Source organism: Lithobates pipiens, unplaced genomic scaffold (genome assembly GCF_037356315.1).
Source record: "Lithobates pipiens isolate NorthernLeopardFrog02 unplaced genomic scaffold, aLitPip1_a1.2 Scaffold_16, whole genome shotgun sequence".
NCBI classification, from domain to species: domain Eukaryota; kingdom Metazoa; phylum Chordata; class Amphibia; order Anura; family Ranidae; genus Lithobates; species Lithobates pipiens.
This window is the reverse complement of record NW_027507748.1, coordinates 280,934,667-280,956,239: the sequence shown is the minus strand read 5'-3', so window position 1 is coordinate 280,956,239 and position 21,573 is coordinate 280,934,667. Positions and strand designations below refer to the sequence as shown.

At 42.4% G+C, this 21,573-nt stretch overlaps 1 protein-coding gene across 1 annotated transcript in view; it reads left to right on the top strand.

Moving 5' to 3' along the window:
* The window catches only part of LOC143984143 (acidic mammalian chitinase-like), a 38,154-nt gene extending 18,630 nt beyond the window's left edge, over nucleotides 1–19,524 (top strand). Inside the window, exons 7-12 of the mRNA XM_077484455.1 lie at nucleotides 5,822–5,945; nucleotides 8,473–8,655; nucleotides 12,312–12,428; nucleotides 12,746–12,875; nucleotides 19,127–19,153; nucleotides 19,223–19,524. Coding sequence (XP_077340581.1) covers nucleotides 5,822–5,945; nucleotides 8,473–8,655; nucleotides 12,312–12,428; nucleotides 12,746–12,875; nucleotides 19,127–19,153; nucleotides 19,223–19,524 — 883 coding nt within the window. The remainder of the gene's footprint in view (nucleotides 1–5,821; nucleotides 5,946–8,472; nucleotides 8,656–12,311; nucleotides 12,429–12,745; nucleotides 12,876–19,126; nucleotides 19,154–19,222) is intronic.
* Nucleotides 19,525–21,573: the final 2,049 nt, after the last annotated feature.

Genomic DNA, 21,573 nt, shown 5'->3' with positions numbered 1-21,573 from the left:
ATATTTTGGCATCAAGAATATATAAGCCTCCTTGGGTGGCTACAGGCCAGTTTTATAGCAGACCTGTGCTTTGCTTTAACTTCCCCTCCCCAGCAACAAAAAAAAAATCACCCTTTTTTTAATTTCCCCTCCATTAAGATGACACGGGCAAAGAAAATACTTGGTACTTCTGAGTATGTAGGAACATTAGACTCATTCCATGTGATAGTGTTAGGCCAATCACCAAGCACCAGCACTTTCACACAGGGAGAGTCCACTCCACAGACGTGTGTAAGCTGTTGAGTGAGGGATGCATATGGAGTGCTGGTTAGGAGAGGATTAAATTGAACTTGTTGCTTTTCTCAATGCAGGTTTACTTTTCTATACACAACATTGCATCTGTTTGGTGACAATAACATAATACAACTGAACATAATAAGCATAATGTCTCTACTCTATTCACAGCACTGTCCTAAGATTATATCAGTCCATCTATTTCACCAATAAAGTGCAATAAACTCATTCAAAAAAAGATACATTCAGCTAAAGTTTATATAGTAAATGTCCATATGTAAAATTATCTTCATACATCAAAAATATGCATTAAAGTGCTTCAAAAAATGTTTTTTTTTATAGTGCTCCAGTGAAACTTCTATGTGCATACAGTATCTCACAAAAGTGACATGTGACGACAACACTGAAGAAATAACACTTTGCTACAATGTAAAGTAGTGAGTGTACAGCTTGTATAACAGTGTAAATTGGCTGTCCCCTCAAAACAACTCAACACACAGCTATAAAAAGTCAGTACACCCCTAAGTGATAATGACTGAATTGGTCTCAATTAGCCATTTTCCCTCCCCAGTGTTATGTGACTTGTTAGTGTTACAAGGCGTCAGGTGTGAATGGGGAGCAGGTGTGTTAAATTTAGTGTTATCGCTTTCACTTTCTCATACTGGTCACTAAAAGTTCAACATGGCACTTCATGGCAAATAACTCTCTGTGGATCTAAAAAAAATAATTTTTGCTCTATGAAAGATGGCCTAGACTCAGGGCCGGACTGACCTACCGGGATACGGGGACATTTCCCAGTAGGCCGCCTGCCCTGGGGCCACTTTGAGCAATGCTATGCAGACTACCGCTGTGTTACAGAGGTCAGCGTGAAGTCTTGCTGTGACAAAAGTTCCACCCTCCTCCTAGACCAGCTCGTGTGATAGTCGCAGTGTTCTGTCTATCACACAAGCTGGTCAAGGAGGGGGGCAAGACTTTTGTCATAGCGAGACTGAACCTTTCACACTGAGCTCCGTGACACAGCGTGAGATGCGTGCTGTGTCTGTACATAATCCACTGGCTCTAACTGTGGGGTGGCAATGATTAGCACGGTAAGACAGCAATGATGGGCACAGTAAGGTTGTAATGATTGGCACGGTGATGCGGCAATGATGGGCACAGTGATGCTACATTGATTGGCATTGTGAGGGGGCAATGAGGGGCACAGTAAGGCTGCAATGATGGGCATGGTAAGGCGCCAATGATTGGCATGGTGATGCAGCAATGATGGGCACGGTAATGCTACATTGATTGGCATAGTGAGACAGCAATGTTTGTCATGGTAAGTTGGCAATGATGGGCAAAGTATGGCTGCAATGATGGGCATGGTGAGGCTACATTGATTGGCATGGTGAGGCGGCAATGATTGGCACAGTAAGGTGGCACTGATGAGCACAGTGAGGCTGCATTGATGGGCACAGTGAGGCTGCATTTACGGGCACAGTGAGGCTGCATGGATGGGCACAGTGAGGCTGCATGGATGGGCACATTGAGGCTGCATTGACAGGCACAGTGATGCTATATTGATGGGCACAGTGAGGCTGCGTTGATGGGCACAGTGAGGCTGCGTTGATGGGCACAGTGAGGCTGCATTGATGGACACTGGTGAGGCTGCATTGATCTCCTGTACCATGTCTGCATTATGGTCGACAGAGCCCCCCCCTACCCCCACATTCGCAGAGTCCCAGTTGTCCCCCTTGATGATTCCTCCACTTCTTTTATATATATATATATATATATATATATATATATATATATATATATAGCCCTATGTGATCTATATATATAATATGTCAAATGTGCTTTAAAGTGTATGGTTTCCCCTTTTATGAACAAGAAAATAATGACACTATGTTGTTGGGCTGATATAATAATGCTATGGGGCTGGTATGAAATTATTTCCAGGGCTGGTTTTTATTCCCAGTCTGGCTCTGCCTAGACTATAAGAAGATTGCCAAGACCCCAAGGAGATTAAGGGGGGATATGAAATATATAAGGGGTCCATATAGTGAACTTGGTGTTGAGTTATTCACTTTATAGTCAACAAAGAGGACAAGGGGGCACTCTTTAAGTCTAGAGGATAAGCGATTTCATCTCCAAATACGGAAAGGTTTCGTCACAGTAAGAGATGTGAAATAGACTCCCTGCAGAGGTGGTTCTGTCCAGCTCAGTAGATTGCTTCAAGAAAGGCCTGGATTAATTCCTAAATGTACATAATATAATTGGGTGCTAACATTTATAGGTAAAGTTGATCCAGGGAAAATGCGATTGCCTCTCGGGGGATCAGGAAGGAATATTTTCCTCAGCTGTAGCAGATTGGATCATGCTCTGCTGGGGTTTTTCGCCTTCCTCTTGATCAACTGTGAGCATAGAATTGGGTAGATGGGATTATATAATAATATTGTTTTTTTTTGTGGTTGAACTGGATGGACTTGTCCTTTTTCAACCTGACTAACTATGTAACTATGTAACCCTGAAACTGAGCTGCAGCACGGTGGCCAAGACAATACAGAGGTTTAACAGGTCAGGTTCCACTCAGAACAGGCCTCACCATGGTCAACCAAAGAAGTTGAGTGTACCTGCTCAACGTCATATTCAGAGGTTGTCTTTGGTAAATAGACGTATGACTGCTGCCAGCATTGTTGCAGAGGTTGAAGGAGTGGGGGGTCAGTCTGTCAGTGCTCAGACCATACGCCGCACACTGCATCAAATCGGTCTGCATGGCTGTCGTCTCAGAAGGAAGTCTCTTCTAAAAATGATGCACAAGAAAGCCCACAAATAGTTTGCTGAAGAAAAGCAGACTAAAGACATGGATTACTGAAACCATGTCCTGTGGTCTGATAAGAACAAGATAAACGTATTTGGTCCAGATGGTGTCAAGCGCATGTGGAGGCAACCGGGTGAGGAGTACAAAGACAAGTGTCTTGCCTTCAGTCAAGCATGGTGGTGGGAGTGTAATGGTCTGGGCTGCATGAGTGCTGCCAGCACTGAGGAGCTACAATTCATTGAGGGAACCATGAATGCCAACATGTACTGTGACATACAGAAGTAGAGCAGGATCCCCCCCCCCCCCCCCCAGGAAACTGGGCCGCAGGGAAATATTCCAACATGATAACGACCCCAAACACACCTCCAAGATGACCACTGCCTTGCTAAAGAAGCTGAGGGTAAAGGCGATGGACTGTCCAAGCATGTCTCCAGACCTAAAACCTATTGAGCATCTGTGGGGCATCCTCAAATGCAAGTTGGAGGAGCACAAGCATTCTAACATCCACCAACTCCTTGATGTTGCCATGGAGGCTTGAAAGAGGACTCCAGTGGCAACCTGTGAAGCTCTGGTGAACTCCATGCCCAAGAGGGTTAAGGTAGTGCTTGAAAATAATAGTGGCCACATAAAATATTGACACTTTGGGCCCAATTTGGACATTTTCAGTTAGGGGTGTACCCACTTTTGTTGCCAGCCGTCTAAAAATGAATGGCTATTTGTTAAGTTATTTTGAGGGGACAGCAAATGTACACTGTTATACAAGCTGTACACTCACTAGTTTACATTGTAGAAAAGTGTCATTTCTTCAGTGTTGTCACATGAAAAGATATAATAAAATGTTTACAAAAATGTGAGGGGTGTACTCACTTTTGTGAGATGTATATAAAGGGCCTCTGTGCAGCTTATAAGCTTTCTGTGGCTTATACACCACCCGTGTCTTGTAACAATCACCAGATCTCTTTGACTTTGTGATTTTCAGCTACAAAGTCTCCATAGGCTTGTGGATATTTCCCTCCCGGGTCTTTTGCAGGAATAAGACAGCTCCTCCACTCCTCCAGCACTCTCCTTCAACCACTGTTTATCCATTCCTCAGATATCATACAAGGGGACAGAAGGGGACCCCATATAGTATATGTAGCACCCTGATGTTTAGACAGGGTTGCTATCAAATTTATCTGCCAAGCGGAGTCGCCTTGGCCAACTGTTAGGAGAACAATTGGTTCCTCTCTAAATCTGGACTTGTTGCACCTTTTCTCTTCTGTCACAAGGTGGTGCTATGCTGGTGACTAGATAAGGGCCTTTGCAAGCTCAGACATAAATGGATGGGTGTCTCAGCCAATGGGCAGAGATTTTGTTTGGTCCCTTGGCCTGCTGGGAGCATCTATTTATTTAGGTGGAGTCAGGTGATCGGGGTTCTGTGCCACCCAGATGGCTGTCTGGGTGGACGTGTGTTGTACTGCCCCGGGCCACTAAGAGAGCATCTACCTTGTTACTGGAGATCACTGTGAGTAAACTGAGGCGAATGCCAGAGTAGACTTCTCCCCAGCCGGGGATTGTGAAGAAGTGGGAAAAATTCAGCAAATGCCAAGCCAGGGACCTAGCGTGTCAGCGGAGGTGACGCTTGAAGAGTACCTGTTAGTGCCAAGCCAGGGGCCCAACAGGGAAGTGGGGTGACGCTTGAGGAAGATACTAATTGCTACAAGTGAAAGAGCTCAGGGGATCATTCTAGTGGCTATTGAATCTGAAGTCTACTGAAAGACTAGGAGTTTGTTGAGTGAAAGCCCACAGTGAGTGACTGCAGAATAAGCAGAGAACCGTTTAAGTTGCCAATAGTTGAATACTACTACCGTTAGTAACTGCTACAAGATTGTTACCATAGGAGACCTATCTATAGGAGTCCTACCTATACAGAAGAGGCTGGAGGCCTTCACCTGCATAGCTAACAACCTATAATAAGTCTCAGAATCTGCCAAATATCATTGTATCTACTTAAGGGTGTCCTGGCCCTAACCCTCTCTACCACAGTTCTGTTCAAGAGACAATAAATCTCTTTGCATTGAAAAAGTGTCTGGCGCCCACCATTTCATCTTGCAGTACACCCACCCTGTCTTGTAACACACTCTACACAGAAGGATGTCAGCTGTCGCTAACTCTGGAGGTCACCAGTAAGCCTCAAGGGACCTCGGACTTTGCTATATATAATTTAGTTTTATGAAAATAAATGCTTAAAATTACATGTTCACAAGCCTATGGAGATTTTGTAGCTGAAAAGCAAAAAGTCAAAGAGATCTGGTGAGTGTTACAAGACACAGGGTGATGTATGAGGCACGGAAAGCTTATAAGCTGCACCTAGGCACTTTATACTGTATATTCACATAGAAGTTGCACTGGAGCATCTTGCATATGGAGCACTATAAACATACTTTTTAAAGCACTTATATATATTTTTGATGCAGGAAAATAATTTTACATATAGCCATTTATTATTTGGATGCATGTATATTTTTTTGAATGAGTTCATTGCACTTTATCGGTGAAATAGATTGATATGATTTTAGGACAGCACTGTGAATAGAGTAGAGACATTTAATACAACAAGGACCAATTTGTGTGCGCCTTGTGAATAACAGCAGTCCAAATAGCAAAAAGACAATTTAAAGTGACAGCACTGTGGAATTAATGTATAATAAGCATAATAAAATTACTTTTAACTGATTTATTTTTTCTTCATTTGTATTTATACAGGTTGCTTGATTTTATTAGCGTTATGACATATGATTTTCATGGCGACTGGGATACACAGACTGGTCATAACAGTCCATTGCACAAAGGACAAGCTGACTATGGAGACAATGAATACTTCAACTGTGTAAGATAACTAAAGCAACCAATCAAATTTGGTTCTAAAGTGCATATTTACATATTGCATACTTTGTCTGGACTGATGGCTGCTCAAGGCACCACATACCTGTAATAATAATTATAGTTTATAATTTGAAACTGAAATGTGGGACTTTATAGGTGCCAAAAGAACTGCACTAGACAATATTTGCATTACAATGTAACATTTTAAATATTATATTTAATACAAATATTCCCTTGAATTCATGAAGCCTGGTGCAGACTGATTTTACAAAAGTATCTACACTCTGAAAGTAGGGGGTCGCAAACAAACACCCCCCCCCCCCCGGTATGGCACAGAAACATACCCCCCCGTGAATGGTCTGGCACTTACCCGCTCATGTGGCGGGCTGTGATGTCCTCTCCTCCTCTCCTGGATTGCTGGCAGCTGCCACGGCGGCTCCAGTGTCTGCTCCTTCAACTTCCTCCGTCCTGTGTCTCCTCTCCCACCAAAACGCTGACCCTTTGGCCAGTCGGGAAACAGGTCTCACAGACCTGCCTTCGGATTGACTGGGAGGAACTTTAGTGTGATAATAGCGAGAATCCATTGCTCTGCGCTCCGAGCCCACCCTTTTTTGAAGCCTATTAGAGCCTCTGGCTCTAAAAAAACAAGCACCCACCACGCTTTGGAATCTATGGTCCGACGCCATGTAGATCGCATGGATAGGGGAGGTGGTGCCCGTGCACCCTCTATAGACAGGCTGCCACTAGCATGCATCAAGTTCACATACCTGTCTAGAACTTGTACTTGAATTTTGCACATGCTGTGTCACTTTTAGAACGCATGTGAGACACTTTTGCAAAATATGGCTCTGTATGCTAAAAGAAAGTTGGTCCCAATTTTGTAATATATAGGAACTGTCTGCATTTTATATTTAATTTGGAGCAGGGGTCGTACCAAAACATAGAAGTAGAACAAAATGACCTGAATTTGGTAGACAAGTCAAAACGGTCACAGATGTTTTTTTGAATTAGGCGCAGCACATTAACAAGAACAATTAAAGTAACATTAAACATTAACAGTTTTTTTTTTAAATGACAATCATGTCATACTTACCTGCTCTGTGCAATGATTTTGCACAGAGCATCCCTGATGCTCCTCTTCTTTTGTCCCCCGATGGTGCTCCCGGCCCCTCCCCCCTGCTAAGTGCCCCCACAGCAAGCTTGCTGTGAGGACTTGTGTGTGCATGCTCCTGAGCCCTGCTTTGTGTGTCTATAAGACTCCCTCCTAACTGGCTGTGATTGACAGTAGTGGGAGCCAAAAGTTCCAACTGCTGTGTCTCAGCCAATGGGGAGAGAGAGACCCCGGAGAGCGCTTGATCAAGATGGGGATCAGATAGGAATTAGGGGAGGCTGGGGGGGGGGGGGTAGTACACAGAAGGTTTTTAACTTCCCTGCATGGAATGCAGAAAGATAAAAAAACCTTCAGCCTTTACAACCACTTTAATGCCAGAAAAGTCGCACAGCAGCTTTGAAGAATCCCCTCCATTGTCAAGTACAGTTTTATTTGGCACCTATAAAGTCCCATAGTGCAATTTTGAATGTATATATTTCCTCTCCAAAATGTTTGTCTTGGATAGTTGATCTATATCTCCTCATTATAAGATTTTCTGTTATTTATATTTGGTGGAAATGATGGACCGGGGTTCTTCTTTTACATAAATTTAAGAATAAGAAGTGGTTTCAGTAGTGCTGTCAAAAAAAAGCAAATATTATTCCTTTAAAGCAGTTGTATACTCACACATTTTTTTTAAAACAAAAAAAGCCCGCAAGGCAAAGGCATAATGAGCTAGTATGCAGCGCATACTAGCTCATTATGAAATACTCACCTTAGAACGAGGCCTCGACATCTGATCCCAGTCAACACTGAGGGAGCTGACAGCTGACAGCGTCTGCCGGACCTTGAGCCGGGCCTTCACAGCAACAAAAAAAAAGGTGCTGCCCGTGTCCCTCTAATTTCAAGGGATTAGATGTTGGATGGGATCAGATGTTTAAAAAAATAAATGGCCCTTTAAAGTTTGTCAAATCCTCTTTACCGTAACAGTCTTTGGCATTTCTTTAAGGTTAGGTAACATTTGCTTAGCTTTTTTAAAGCTTTTATGATGCCAGAGCAAAACTCTCCAGGTACAAAAATAAGTATTTAGAATATTAGATATTTCTCCAGGAACTGGGAGTCCTCATTAAATAAGTGCTTTCCAAATACCTACAAGACCAAGTTTGTATTCAGCACTGATTAAATTGCATTTTTTTAGCCTCAAGGCAGTCAGGAGCCCAAATAACGTTGGGCTCATTTGCAGTGATGCTGGTACTCTTGCACATGATTGTGTAGGCACAAATTAATCCCTGTCCTTGAGGAGGCTCAAAAAGAGTTTAAAAATGCTGTCAAATGATGCCTGTATGTATGAACACTTACCAGTCTGCAAAATAAGCATACAAATACATAATCCAATGAAAATTATTTGGCCTAATTCATGTGCTATATATTTTCCAAACAGGAATATGCAATGAACTACTGGAAGAAAAAGGGCGCCCCAGCAGAGAAGCTCATCATGGGATTCCCTACCTATGGTCGTTCTTTCACTTTATCTGGATCAAACACAAATGTTGGAGCTCCCATTGCTGGAGCTGGGTCCCCTGGGCCTTACACTGAAGAGGCTGGATACTGGGCATACTTTGAGGTATCAGTAAAGAAAAACTATTCATTATTGATGGACTTAATGTCTCTTTGTAGAGACACTATTGTGTATTTCCAGTAGGTACTTAAAGTGGAACTTTACCCATAACAACTTGATACAAAATAGCGTTCTTCAAATATTTTATTGAATTTTATAATTATCAGAAAAATTGCATTAACAGAGCATGTACAATAATATAATAGAAATATCGATATTCCATTAGCAGGACACGTACAATAGTATAGTAGAAAAAATTGTACTCATTCAGGAAAGTAACTCTTATAAATGTAAATTAAAATAGATAACATAGTGGATTGTAGGATAAGATTAAGTAACATGAAGTGTCATAATCATAGCTTCATGGCAGCTATTTGATGACAAATAATTGAGAAATTAGATTGATTGAAATAATATAATATAATTATGTCATCCATGAAGAGATTATAATTGAATGAACCTATAAAGAAATCTAAAGTTAATGTGTTGTATAATAGCTGGGGAAATAAATTAGGCTAAACCAGGGCCAAGTTCCTTCTCTTGGCTTGGCTTTATCTGGTGTGTAGGTCAAAAATCCCAACTATTCAAACTTCTAGTACAGTTGGTATATTAGATAATTAACAAAAATAAACCTAAAATAAAAATAACATACGCTGCGCTAGATAGGTCCTATACCTAATAATCCTTGCCTTGATCTATAATTTTAGATGCACTGGTGAATAATAAAGTGCATAAATAATAAACAATATAACAATAATGTTGTTATATTCTTATCTGATAAGGCCATGGGAGGAAGGGGGGGATTTAATTTTGATGTATTTTGTAAACACAATAAATACCTTAAAAAAGAAATAAAGTAAAAAAAAATAAAAATAAACACACAGCTGGTATAAAGTGCAGGTGCAATCTGTGGCAAGCAAATAATGCGCACACAAATGTAAACACACAACTGGAAAAAAAGTGCACAAGTGCAAATAGTGCCAGAACCAGACTCAATAAATTTGATTAAAATATATAAACCTAACCATTACATGGTGCCACCATATACATATAACACAAATTAAAATAAAAACAGAAAGTGCTTAATGCATACCAATGTGACAACAAAATTGGTAAAAAGTAAAAAAATAAATAAAATAGAAAAACATAATATATTATTTATGCACTTTATTACTCACCTGTGCATCTATAAATATAGTTCAAGGTATGGATTCAAAATTAGTAACTTTATATAGCAGTATAGCTTCAGTTTTAGCATGTATCACAGATTGTGTGCCGTGGTTATAAAAATAAGTAATTTGAATTGGCAGTGCGTTATGATTTGTGGTTTTCTGTTCAGGAGTGCTACTGAGGGAACAGGTATAAGGGTTATGTTGAACATAGTAGAATGAATTTTGAAAATTTCTGTCCAAAAAGAGCTTGCTATAGGACATAGGACATTCCCAACAGATATTAACATGTGAACCCAGAGTACAGCCTTGAAAACAGTGAGAGGGATATCGGGGGGGGGGGATTTGGATATTCTGGATGGGACCAGATACCATCTAGTTAGCACCTTATAATTTGTTTCAAGAGCCACTATATTAGGCGTGGCTGATTTCGTTATTTGCCAAATTTGAGACCAGTCTAGTTTGTTTGGTTGAAGATGAAGGTCAGTTTCCCATTTGTTTGTGTATGAGAAGAGGTTACATGAGTGAGTAATTGTTCATATATGGCAGAAATAAGACCACGTCTATGGGGGTCAGATTTGCAAGCATTTTCAAAGACCGTGAAGTCAGGGGTTTGTGTCAGTGGGTTTGTTGTGTTCAAAAAAAAAATTATTTGGAGATATTGAAAGGTTTCTAAGTATGGAAGGGAATATGTTTTGCATAAGTATGGAAATGTTATGATATTTTGAGATTTAAAGAAATGATGAGCCCTAATCAAACCTTTACCCTGAGCTTCTTTAGCAAGGCAGTGGTCGTCTTGGAGGTGTATTTGGGGTCGTTATCATATTGGAATACTGCCCTGCGGCCCAATCTCTGAAGGGAGGGGATCATGCTCTGCATCAGTATGTCACAGTACATGTTGGCATTCATGGTTCCCGCAATGAACTGTAGCTACCCAGCACCAGCAGCACTCATGTAGCCCCAGACTGTGACACTCTCACCACCATGCTTGACTGTAGGCTCACCTGGTTGCCGCCACACACGCTTGACACCATCTGAACCAAATAAGTTAATCTTGGTCTCTGCAGACTACAGTACATGGTTCCAGTAATCCATGTCCTTAGTTTGCATCTTTAGGAGAGGCTTCCTTCTGGGACCACAGCCATGCAGACCAATTTGATGCTTTAAGGGGTTATATCAGGCATCACCAAGGTACTGAGCGGGTGGTTAGCTCTTTAGGGATAACAACTGATGCAGTTAAAAGCCGCTTGGCTGTTATCCTAAAGGAACTCTTCCCGCTGGGAGACCTGATCCACGATCCAGCACTTCCACCAGCAGAGACTGAAGCAAAGCCGGAAACGGCTTTGTTCCAGTCTCCTATGTAAACACACGGAAGCAACGTCATGACGTCAATTCTGGTTTACTTGGCTGACATGGCGCTGATTTAAAAAAAAATTACAGTGTTCAGAATTGCAGTTTTTGGTGATCAGAATACTTTGAAGTGAAAACGCAGGATTTGGGGTCTTTTAGACCCCAGATCCCTCCATAAAGAGTACCTGTCACCACCGATTACTGTCACAAGGGATGTTTACATTCCTTGTGTCAGCAATAAAAGTGATCAGAATGTATTTTTTAAGTAACAATGTAAAAAAAATGAAAAATAAAAATAAGTTAGAAAAAATATTTTTTTTTAAAGCATCCCCCGTCCCAGTGAGCTTGCGCAGCAAAGAAAACATAGTTACATACATAGTTACATAGTAGGTGAGGTTGAAAAAAGTCCATCAAGTCCAACCTATGTGTGTGATTAAACGCATGTGTAAATCATGCCCGTATAAATAAACGGTATTCAAATCACACATGTGAGGTATTGCACCAATCGTTAGAGCAAGAGCAATAATTCTAGCAAAAGACCTCCTCTGCATCTGGAACCTGGTAACTGTTAAATTTTTTAAAGCATCGCCTGTGGAGAATTTCAGGTACAGTAGTTTGTCGCCATTCCACGAGTGTGTGCAATTTCAAAGCATGACACATTAGGTATCTATTTATACAGCGTAGCATCATCTTTCTCAAAAAATTTGGCCTAACTTTACTGTTTCACAAAAGTGTATTTTTTCCCAAAAAAGGTGCATTTGAAAGACCGTTGTGCAAATACCGTGTGACATAAAATATTGCAACAATCACAATTTTATTCTCTAGGGTCTCTGCTAAAAAAATATATATATGTAATATTTGGGGGTTCTAAGAAATTTACTAACAAAAAATACAGATTTTAACTTTTAAGCAACAAATGTCAGAAATAGGCTTAGGCATGAAAGGGTTAAACAGAGCAGTGCAATCTACATGCCTACCTTGTTTTATTTGATGTTGTGCAGTTGTCTATAATACATAGTTTGGTGCCCAAATCTTTATTTTTTGCTAGATAAAATGATTTGCTAGCTTTAATTAAAAACATAATATTCATGCTTCATTTAAGTTGTAATTACCTGTAATTATTTTTGTATTACTTTAATACAGATTTGTTCCTTCCTCTCTGGAGCAACAGTGGTATGGATGGATGACCAGAAGGTTCCATATGCATACAAGGGCAACCAGTGGGTTGGATATGACTCAGTAGATAGTTATGCCTATAAGGTACATTTTAAGGAAATTTGTGACAAATATTTTGACACGGTACACTCTTTTTTGAATCTAATATGTACAAACCTACCAACTTTTTTCTCAGAATTATTCTATTTATGTTCTAGATCTGTTGTTACCTTGTTTTTGATAACGTGCAAATGATACATTATAAGGACAGAAATAATACCTACATTTGAATTGACTTTTTGTCTAGTCATTCTTATTGATTTACTTCCTAAACAAGAATAAAAATAAAGTTGTGTAATCCAATGCCTGAAATCAAGTATGGCATGCAAGAAATTCATAGTTGATGGCTGTTTTCTTTTCAGGTTGAATTTGTGAAGCAAGGAGGATTTGGTGGAGGCATGGTTTGGGCCATTGATTTGGATGATTATCTGGGAACATTTTGCAACCAGGGCAAATATCCACTAATCAGCAAATTAAAGGGAGCATTAACAGGTATAAGAGTATTATGTATATACAGTATGCATGTATAGCCTTAAAGTGGTTGTAAACCCTTACAACCAGCTTTGACCTACAGGTAAGCCTAGATTAACCACTTGCCGACCGCCTCACGCCGATCTACGTCATCAGAATGGCACGGGCAGGCATAAGCACATATATGTACGTCCTTTGCCTCCCGCGGGTCGGGGGCCCGATCGGGCCCCCGCCCGGTGCCTGCGGCGGTCGGTTTTCGTTCGGGAGCGATCCCGGACGAGGGGACGGCCATTCATTCATGGCCACCCCCTCGCGATCGCTCCCGACGAATGGAAATCCCCGGTGACATCACTTCCTCTCCTGTAATGTAAACACAGGAGAGGAAGTGATGTATTCTCTCCTCCGTGTCGGTATTTTTCGTTCCGACACGGAGGAGAGCGGATCAGTGAGTTGCACCAACACATCCCACACACAGTAGAACATGCCAGGCACACTCACACCCCCCCTTTACCCCCCGATCACCCCCCCAATTACCCCTGCCCCCCAGTCACAGTGACACCAATGTCATTTTTTTTTTTTTTTTTTTTTTTTTGCATTGGTGTCATTTGTGACTGTAATAACTGTTAGGGCAGTTAGGGTTAGCCCCCTTTAGTTCTAATGTACCCCCCTAACCCCCCCAATAAAGGTTTAACCCCGTGATCACCCCCCGTCGCCAGTGTCACTAAGGCTGGGTTCACATTGCAGCGGTTTATGAGAACGAATGTGATTCGCACCGCACTGCAGTGCAAATCACATCCGATCTCTGTGCGATTCGAGTTCAGCCATTCGCCGCACCCGCCGCACCCGCCACACCCGCCGCACCCGCCGCAAATTCGCACGGGACCCTTTTTTTGGCCCGCAGCAGAATCGGATCGCATGGGTGTTCACACCATGCGATCCGAGTTTGCAGATCGCACTGCGATATGCGAACTGATCTGGGGGTGTCAGTAACATTTCACTGACACTCCCAGCAGTTCGCATAGGGCAGTGTGAACTGCCGCCGGGAGGCATGCGATGCGGGAACCCGCCGCGGATTCGCGGCGTTTCCGCATCGCTCCAGTGTGAACCCAGCCTAATAAGCGATCATTTTTCTGATCGCCGTATTAGTGTCACAGGTGACGCTAGTTAGGCAGGTAGGTATTTAGGTTCGCCGCAGCTTTTTATAGCGCTAGGGACCCCCATATACTACCGCATAAAGCCCCCTGATTGCCCCCTAGTTAACCCTTTCACCAGTGATCACCATATAACTGTTACAGGTGACGCTGGTTGGTTAGTTATTTTTTTATAGTTTCAGGGCACCCGCCATTTATTACCTAATAAAGGTTTAACCCCCTGATCACCCGGCAGGTGTCATTTGTGACTAATAACTGTTAGGGCAGTTAGGGTTAGCCCCCTTTAGTTCTAAGGTACCCCCCTAACCCCCCCAATAAAGGTTTAACCCCGTGATCACCCCCCGTCGCCAGTGTCACTAAGGCTGGGTTCACATTGCAGCGGTTTATGAGAACGGATGTGATTCGCACCGCACTGCAGTGCAAATCACATCCGATCTCTGTGCGATTCGAGTTCAGCTATACAGATAGTATGGCTGAATTCGTGTCGCACCCGCCGCAAACTCGCACGGGACCCTTTTTTTGGTCCGCAGCAGAATCGGATCGCATGGGTGTTCACACCATGCGATCCAAGTTTGCAGATCGCACTGCGATATGCGAACTGATCTGGGGGTGTCATTAACATTTCACTGACACTCCCAGCAGTTCGCATAGGGCAGTGTGAACTGCCGCCGGGAGGCATGCGATGCGGGAACCCGCCGCGCATTCGTGGCGTTCCCGCATCGCTCCAGTGTGAACCCAGCCTAATAAGCGATCGTTTTTCTGATCGCTGTATTAGTGTCACAGGTGACGCTAGTTAGGCAGGTAGGTATTTAGGTTCGCCGCAGCTTTTTATAGCGCCAGGGACCCCCATATACTACCGCATAAAGCCCCCTGATTGCCCCCTAGTTAACCCTTTCACCAGTGATCACCATATAACTGTTACAGGTGACGCTGGTTGGTTAGTTATTTTTTTATAGTTTCAGGGCACCCGCCATTTATTACCTAGTCTCACTAGTGTACCCCTAAATTTAGGGGTGTCTACTTTCTAAAATGGGGTCATTTGGGGGGGGGGGGTTTGTGCCATCTTGGCATTTTATGGCCTTCAAAACTGTAACGCCCTTAGAAAGCCTGAAGGCGGTGCTTGGTTTTTGGGGCCCCGTACGCGGCTAGGCTCCCAAAAAGTCCCACATATGTGGTATCCCCGTACTCAGGAGAAGCAGCAGAATTTATTTTGGGGTGTCATTTCACATATGCCCATGGCATGCGTGAGCAATATATCATTTAGTGACAACTTTGTGAAAAAAAAAAAAAGTTTGTAATTTTCCCGCAACTTGTGGCAAAATATAAAATATTCCATGGACTCAACATGCCTCTCAGCAAATAGCTTGGGGTGTCTACTTTCTAAAATGGGGTCATTTGTGGGGGTTTTGTGCCATCTTGGCATTTTATGGCCTTCAAAACTGTAATAGGTAGTGAGAAGTGAACTCAAAAAATTACGCCCTTAGAAAGCCTGAAGGCGGTGCTTGGTTTTCGGGGCCCCGTACGCGGCTAGGCTCCCAAAAAGTCCCACATATGTGGTATCCCCGTACTCAGGAGAAGCAGCAGAATTTATTTTGGGGTGTCATTTCACATATGCCCATGGCATGCATGAGCAATATATCATTTAGTGACAACTTTGTGAAAAAAAAAAAAAAAAAAAAAAAGTTTGTAATTTTCCCGCAACTTGTGGCAAAATATAAAATATTCCATGGACTCAACATGCCTCTCAGCAAATAGCTTGGGGTGTCTACTTTCTAAAATGGGGTCATTTGTGGGGGTTTTGTGCCATCTTGGCATTTTATGGCCTTCAAAACTGTAATAGGTAGTGAGGCGTGAAATCAAAAATTGACGCCCTTAGAAAGCCTGAAGGCGGTGCTTGGTTTTCGGGGCCCTGTACGCGGCTAGGCTCCCAAAAAGTCCCACATATGTGGTATCCCCGTACTCAGGAGAAGCAGCAGAATTTATTTTGGGGTGTCATTTCACATACGCCCATAGCATGTGTGAGCAATATATCATTTAGTGACAACTTTGTGTAAAAAAAAAAAAAAAATTTTTTTTTTGTCATTATTCAATCGCTTGAGGCAAAAAAATAAAATATTCAATGGGCTCAACATGCCTCTTATCAATTTCCTTAGGGGGTCTACTTTCCAAAATGGGGTCATTTGGGGGGGTTTTGTACTGCCCTGTCATTTTAGCACCTCAAGAAATGAGATAGGCAGTCGTAAACTAAAAGCTGCGTAAATTCCAGAAAACGTACCTTAGTTTGTAGATGTGACAACTTTTGCGCAAACCAATAAATATACAATTATTGACTTTTTTTTTACCAAAGACATGTGGCTGAATACATTTTGTCCTAAATGTATGACTAAAATTGAGTTTATTGGATTTTTCTAATAACAAAAAGTAGAAAATATAATTTTTTTTCAAAATTTGCGGTCTTTTTACGTTTATATCGCAAAAAATAAAAATCGCAGAGGCAATCAAATACCATCAAAAGAAAGCTCTATTTGTGGGAAGAAAAGGACGCAAATTTTGTTTGGGTACAACATTGCATGACCGCGCAATTACCAGTTAAAGCAGCGCAGTGCCAAAGTGTAAAAAGACCTCTGGTCATTTACCAGCAAAATGGTCCGGTCTGAAAGTGGTTAAGGCTTACCTGTAGGTCCAAGAAATATCTCCTAAACCTACATGGTTTAGGAGATATTTGCCGAAAGAAAGGCACCACTATAGAGCGGCGCGCAGGCGCACTGAGCGCGCCGTGGTCAACGGCGATATGCCGCGAGTGGCCGCTCCCGTGCGCATGCACGGGAGTAACGCCATCGCGGCTTTGCCAAATGACAGCGGCGGAGCAGCGAGACCCACCAAGAAGATGGATGCGCCGGACTACAGGGGACAGCGGTGACTTTGCTGGCTCCTGTATCAGGTAAGTGACACATAATGGGCTACTATGCGATGCATAGTAGTCCATTATGCTTTACCTTTGCAGGGAATGAAAGAGGAAGTAAACTCATCAGGGTTTACTTCTTCTTTAGCCACTTGAGATCCGCGCTATAGCCAAATGACAGCTACATCGCGGATCTCCTTTTCCGGGACGACGTCAATAGACGTAGTCCCGTGCACGAGCGCCCTGCGCGCCCCCTGAGGGGCGCACGCGGTGCGCTCTGTGATCGACAAGTCTACGAGACTCGCCTGATCACCGATCCGTGCAAGGGGTCGATCCGGACCCCTTATCACGTGATCAGCTGTCAGCCAATGACAGCTGATCATGTGATATAACGGAGCCGGTAATCGGCTATTATTCCTGACAGCTGACAGCGCGAGGAGGAAAAAAAAAGCCGATCACCGGCGGCCGTGATCGGGACATCAGTCCCGATCATGGCCAGCCCTGCTAGTGCCCACCTGCCCCCTGCCAGTGCCCACCTGCCCCCTGCCAGTGCCATATTAAAAAAAGTAAGTGCCCCCCATCAGTGCCACCCAGCAGTGCCCATAGTGCCACCCAGCAGTGCCCACAGTGCCACCCAGCAGTGCCCACAGTGCCACCCAGCAGTGCCCACAATCTGCCTCAACAAAGGTGCTGCACCCCAGTGCCACATATTCGTGCCCATCAGTGTCATCTACCAGTGCCCAGCAGTGCCGCCCATCAGTGCCCAGCAGTGCCACCTATCAGAGCCACCTATCAGTGCCACCTATCAGTGCCCATCAGTCCCATCTATCAGTGGTACCTATCAGTGCCCATCCGTGCCACCCATCCGTGCCACCCATCTGTGCCACCCATCCATGCCACCTTATCTGTGCCCATCTTTGCCCATCAGTGCCGCCTTATCTGTGCCCATCGGTGCCGCCTTATCTGTGCCTATTAGTGCCGCCTTGACTATGCCTATCAGTGCCCACCAGTGCAGACTATCAGTGCCCACCAATGCAGCCTATCAGTGCCCACCAATGCAGCCCATCAGTGCCCACCAGTGCAGCCTATCAGTGCCGCCTCATCAGCGCACTTCAATGAAGGAGAAAAATGACCCGTTTGCAAAATTTTATAACAAACTATTAAACATGATTTTTTATTTTTTTTGCATCTTTTTTTGTTTGTTTAGCAAAAAATAAAACTCCGAACTGTAATTAAATACCACCAAAAGAAAGCTCTATTTGTTGGAAAAAAATGATAAAAATTTCATTTGGGTACAGTGTTGTATGCCCGCGCAATTGTCATTCAAAGTGCATCAGCGCTGAAAGCTGAAAATTGGTCTGGGACTGAGGGGGGTTTAAGTGCCCAGTAAGCAAGTGGTTAAAAAGTTTTTGTTTTCCTTACTTATTTTTATTTCAGTCTATATACATTTTTATTGTATCTTACTAAATGTATTGCTTGCTCAAATTTACTGTTTGCTAAAATTACATAATTTCTACATACTTTTTGGTGATGACATATACTAAAGCTTAATTAGTAACCTCATTATGCACTCTTATTAAGCCCCAATTTTCAATTGGTTGAATACAACCAAAGATAAGCATGTGTTATATGATTTAGTATGAAATATAAATGACAAAGAATTTCTAAAGAATAACTTATCTTAGTTTTTCATACCTGTCACTGTCAAATAACAGGTACTACAAACACCCGATCATGACATAATTTTTTAAACGTATTTGTTTGTGCCACCACGATTGTAGGATACCAGTGGTATTAAACATGTAACACACATTTGTCTAAGAACTCCTAATGCTGTTTGTGGTCTTCCTAACACACATCCTTGTTCTAGCCTATATATAATTTGGTAAAATGCATACACACAAGGCAAGGAAGCATTGTTTTTTAAAATACAGATGTGTGTGAACACAGCTGTAAGCCAATCTCCCATCGCCACCTCCACTAACACAGAGATCGAGTGCTGGCTCTGTCCATCATGGATTCCAATGAGCAAAAAGAATTCTGGTTGACTGCATGTCCAGTAAAATCACCTTCATTTCAGCAAATCCATAAAAGCATATCCAAAGACACAAATAGAGGAGAATAGCAACACTGGCTAATGTGTTTCACGCTTCCTTCGAGCTTAGTCATAGCTCACTAGTGTCTTTGGATATGTTTTTATGGACTTGCTGAAATAAAAGGTAATTTTACTGGATGTGCGGCCAACCAGAATTTGTTTGCTCATTTTAAAATATGCTGAAAAAATTTCTGTGTCTGAATCTTATGTTATTTTTTTTCCTTAGGCACAGATCCTCCTATTACTCCTACCCCTCCAACATCATCTCCAGGAGAGGACACTACAACACATACTACGACTACAACCACCACCACGACCACCCAGGCAACTCCAAAACCTACTCACGATTCATCTGTTGACCCTAATTTTTGTTCCAGCCTATCAGATGGCATCTATGCAAATCCATTAGATCACAATAAATTCTACATATGTAATCAGCATTATACCTACCCAATGAATTGTGGCTCAGGGTTGGTGTTTGATGAAAACTGCAAGTGTTGTGCATGGCCACTTTCGCAATGATTTTAACTTTGCGTATGGTAAATAAAATACAAAATCTCTGATTTTACTAATGTGTGATGTGATTTTTGCTTGTGTGCCAATAATTTCTTTCCATGCTTGTAAGCCATTTTGATGCCCCCTGGAAGGGCAACATTATCTGCTGCATAGAATGCTTAGATAGAATACAGAAGTAGGTATCTACAGGAAACTTGGCAAGTATAGGCTACAGGTCCAGTCTGCAGAGCCAAAAGTCTTCTGATCCATGACTTTTGCTATCTGCTAGGGACATTCCAAGTACAGTGTTACAGTACCACAATAATAAACTGTGACTTTGTATGCAACTAGTTCTGCCATTGCTGGCAAGGGTCGCAGAGTGACAAAGTAATCGGGACCAGAGAGGGACTACATCCTAATAGGTCAAACTATTTTTGGAGGGTTAAAAAAAGTCTTCTAGTTTTGGCATAATAATAAAAGTCTAAAAGTGGCCTACCCAGTAGCTAACCCTTTCCTTAATATCCAGTTGTCAGTCTGGAAAGAGACAAGCATACAGCATGGAAGCATTCTTGAAACAACAAAATGTAAACCAAATGGCAGAACTGTATATTTATGTCATTGGTGATGAATACCAGGAACTCCTAAAACAACATGGATGGATTCATGAAAGACAGAAGTTGTCAGACAAACCTGATTTCTTTTTATGAGACGGTAAGTAAAACCTTGGACAGTGGGGTGGCGGTGGACATGGTATACTTGGATTTTGCAAAAGCATCCGATACAGTTCCACACACACGGCTCATGTGTAAGGTAAAGTCTACAGGTTTGGAAATATCAGTTTGTAAATGGATAGAAAATTGGCTAAAAGACAGAATTCAGAGAGTAGTGGTTAATGATTCTTAATCTGAATGGTCTAAGGTTATCAGTGATGTACCCCAAGGTTCAGTGCTGGGACCCTTACTATTTAATATCTTTATAAATGATATTGGATCTGGGATCAAAAGTAACATTTCTGTCTTTGCAGATGACACCAAGCTATGCAGTGGAATGACATCTTTACAGGATGTCTCCAATTTACAAGCCGACCTCAATGCTCTGTCTAATTGGCCGACTATGTGGCAGATGAGGTTTAATGTTGATAAATGTAAAGTTATGCAGTTGGGGCCTAAGAATATGCATGCATCATACATACTAGGGGGAGTATAACTGGGGGGATTCATAGTGGAGAAGGATCTGGGGGTTTTGGTAGATCACAAGCTCAATAATGGCATGCAATGCCAAGTTGTGGTTTCCAAAGCCTTTCTTGTATTAAGAGAGGTATGGACTCCAGAGAGAGAGATATAATTTTGCCCCTGTTCAAATCATTAGTAAGACCTCATCTGGAATATGCAGTTCAGTTTTGGGCACCAGTTCTCAAAAAGGTTATTGGGCAACTGGAAAAAGTGCAGAGAAGGGCAACCAAACTGATAAGAGGCATGGAGAAGCTCAGCTATGAGGAAAGATTAGAGGAACTGAATTTATTGAGAATGGTATCATTAGTAGTAATTAGCATGGATTCATGAAGAATCGTTCTTGCCAAACCAAAACCACTACTAACCTTCTATGAGGAGGTGAGTTGCCAGCTAGATAAAGGAAGGCCCGTAAACATGGTGTATCTGGATTTTGCAAAAGCATTTGACAGTTTCCCATAAACGTTTACTGTGCAAAATAAGGTCCATTGGCATGGACCGTAGGGTGAGTACATGGATTGAGAACTGGCTACAAGGACAAGTTCAAAGGGTGGTGATAAATGGGAAGTACTCGGAATGGTCAGGGGTGGGTAGTGGGGTCCCCCAGGGTTCTGTGCTGGGACAAATAACTTCTCCGCAGCATGTGGAAACCTTGCAAAAATATCTGAACAAATTAATGGGGTGGGCAACTACATGGCAAATGAGGTTCAATGTAGAAAAATGTAAAATAATGCATTTGGGTGACAAAAATATAAATGCAATCTATACTCTGTGGGAGAACCTCTGGGAGAATCTAGGATGGAAAAGGATCTTGGGGTCCTAGTAGATGATAGGCTCAGTAATGGCA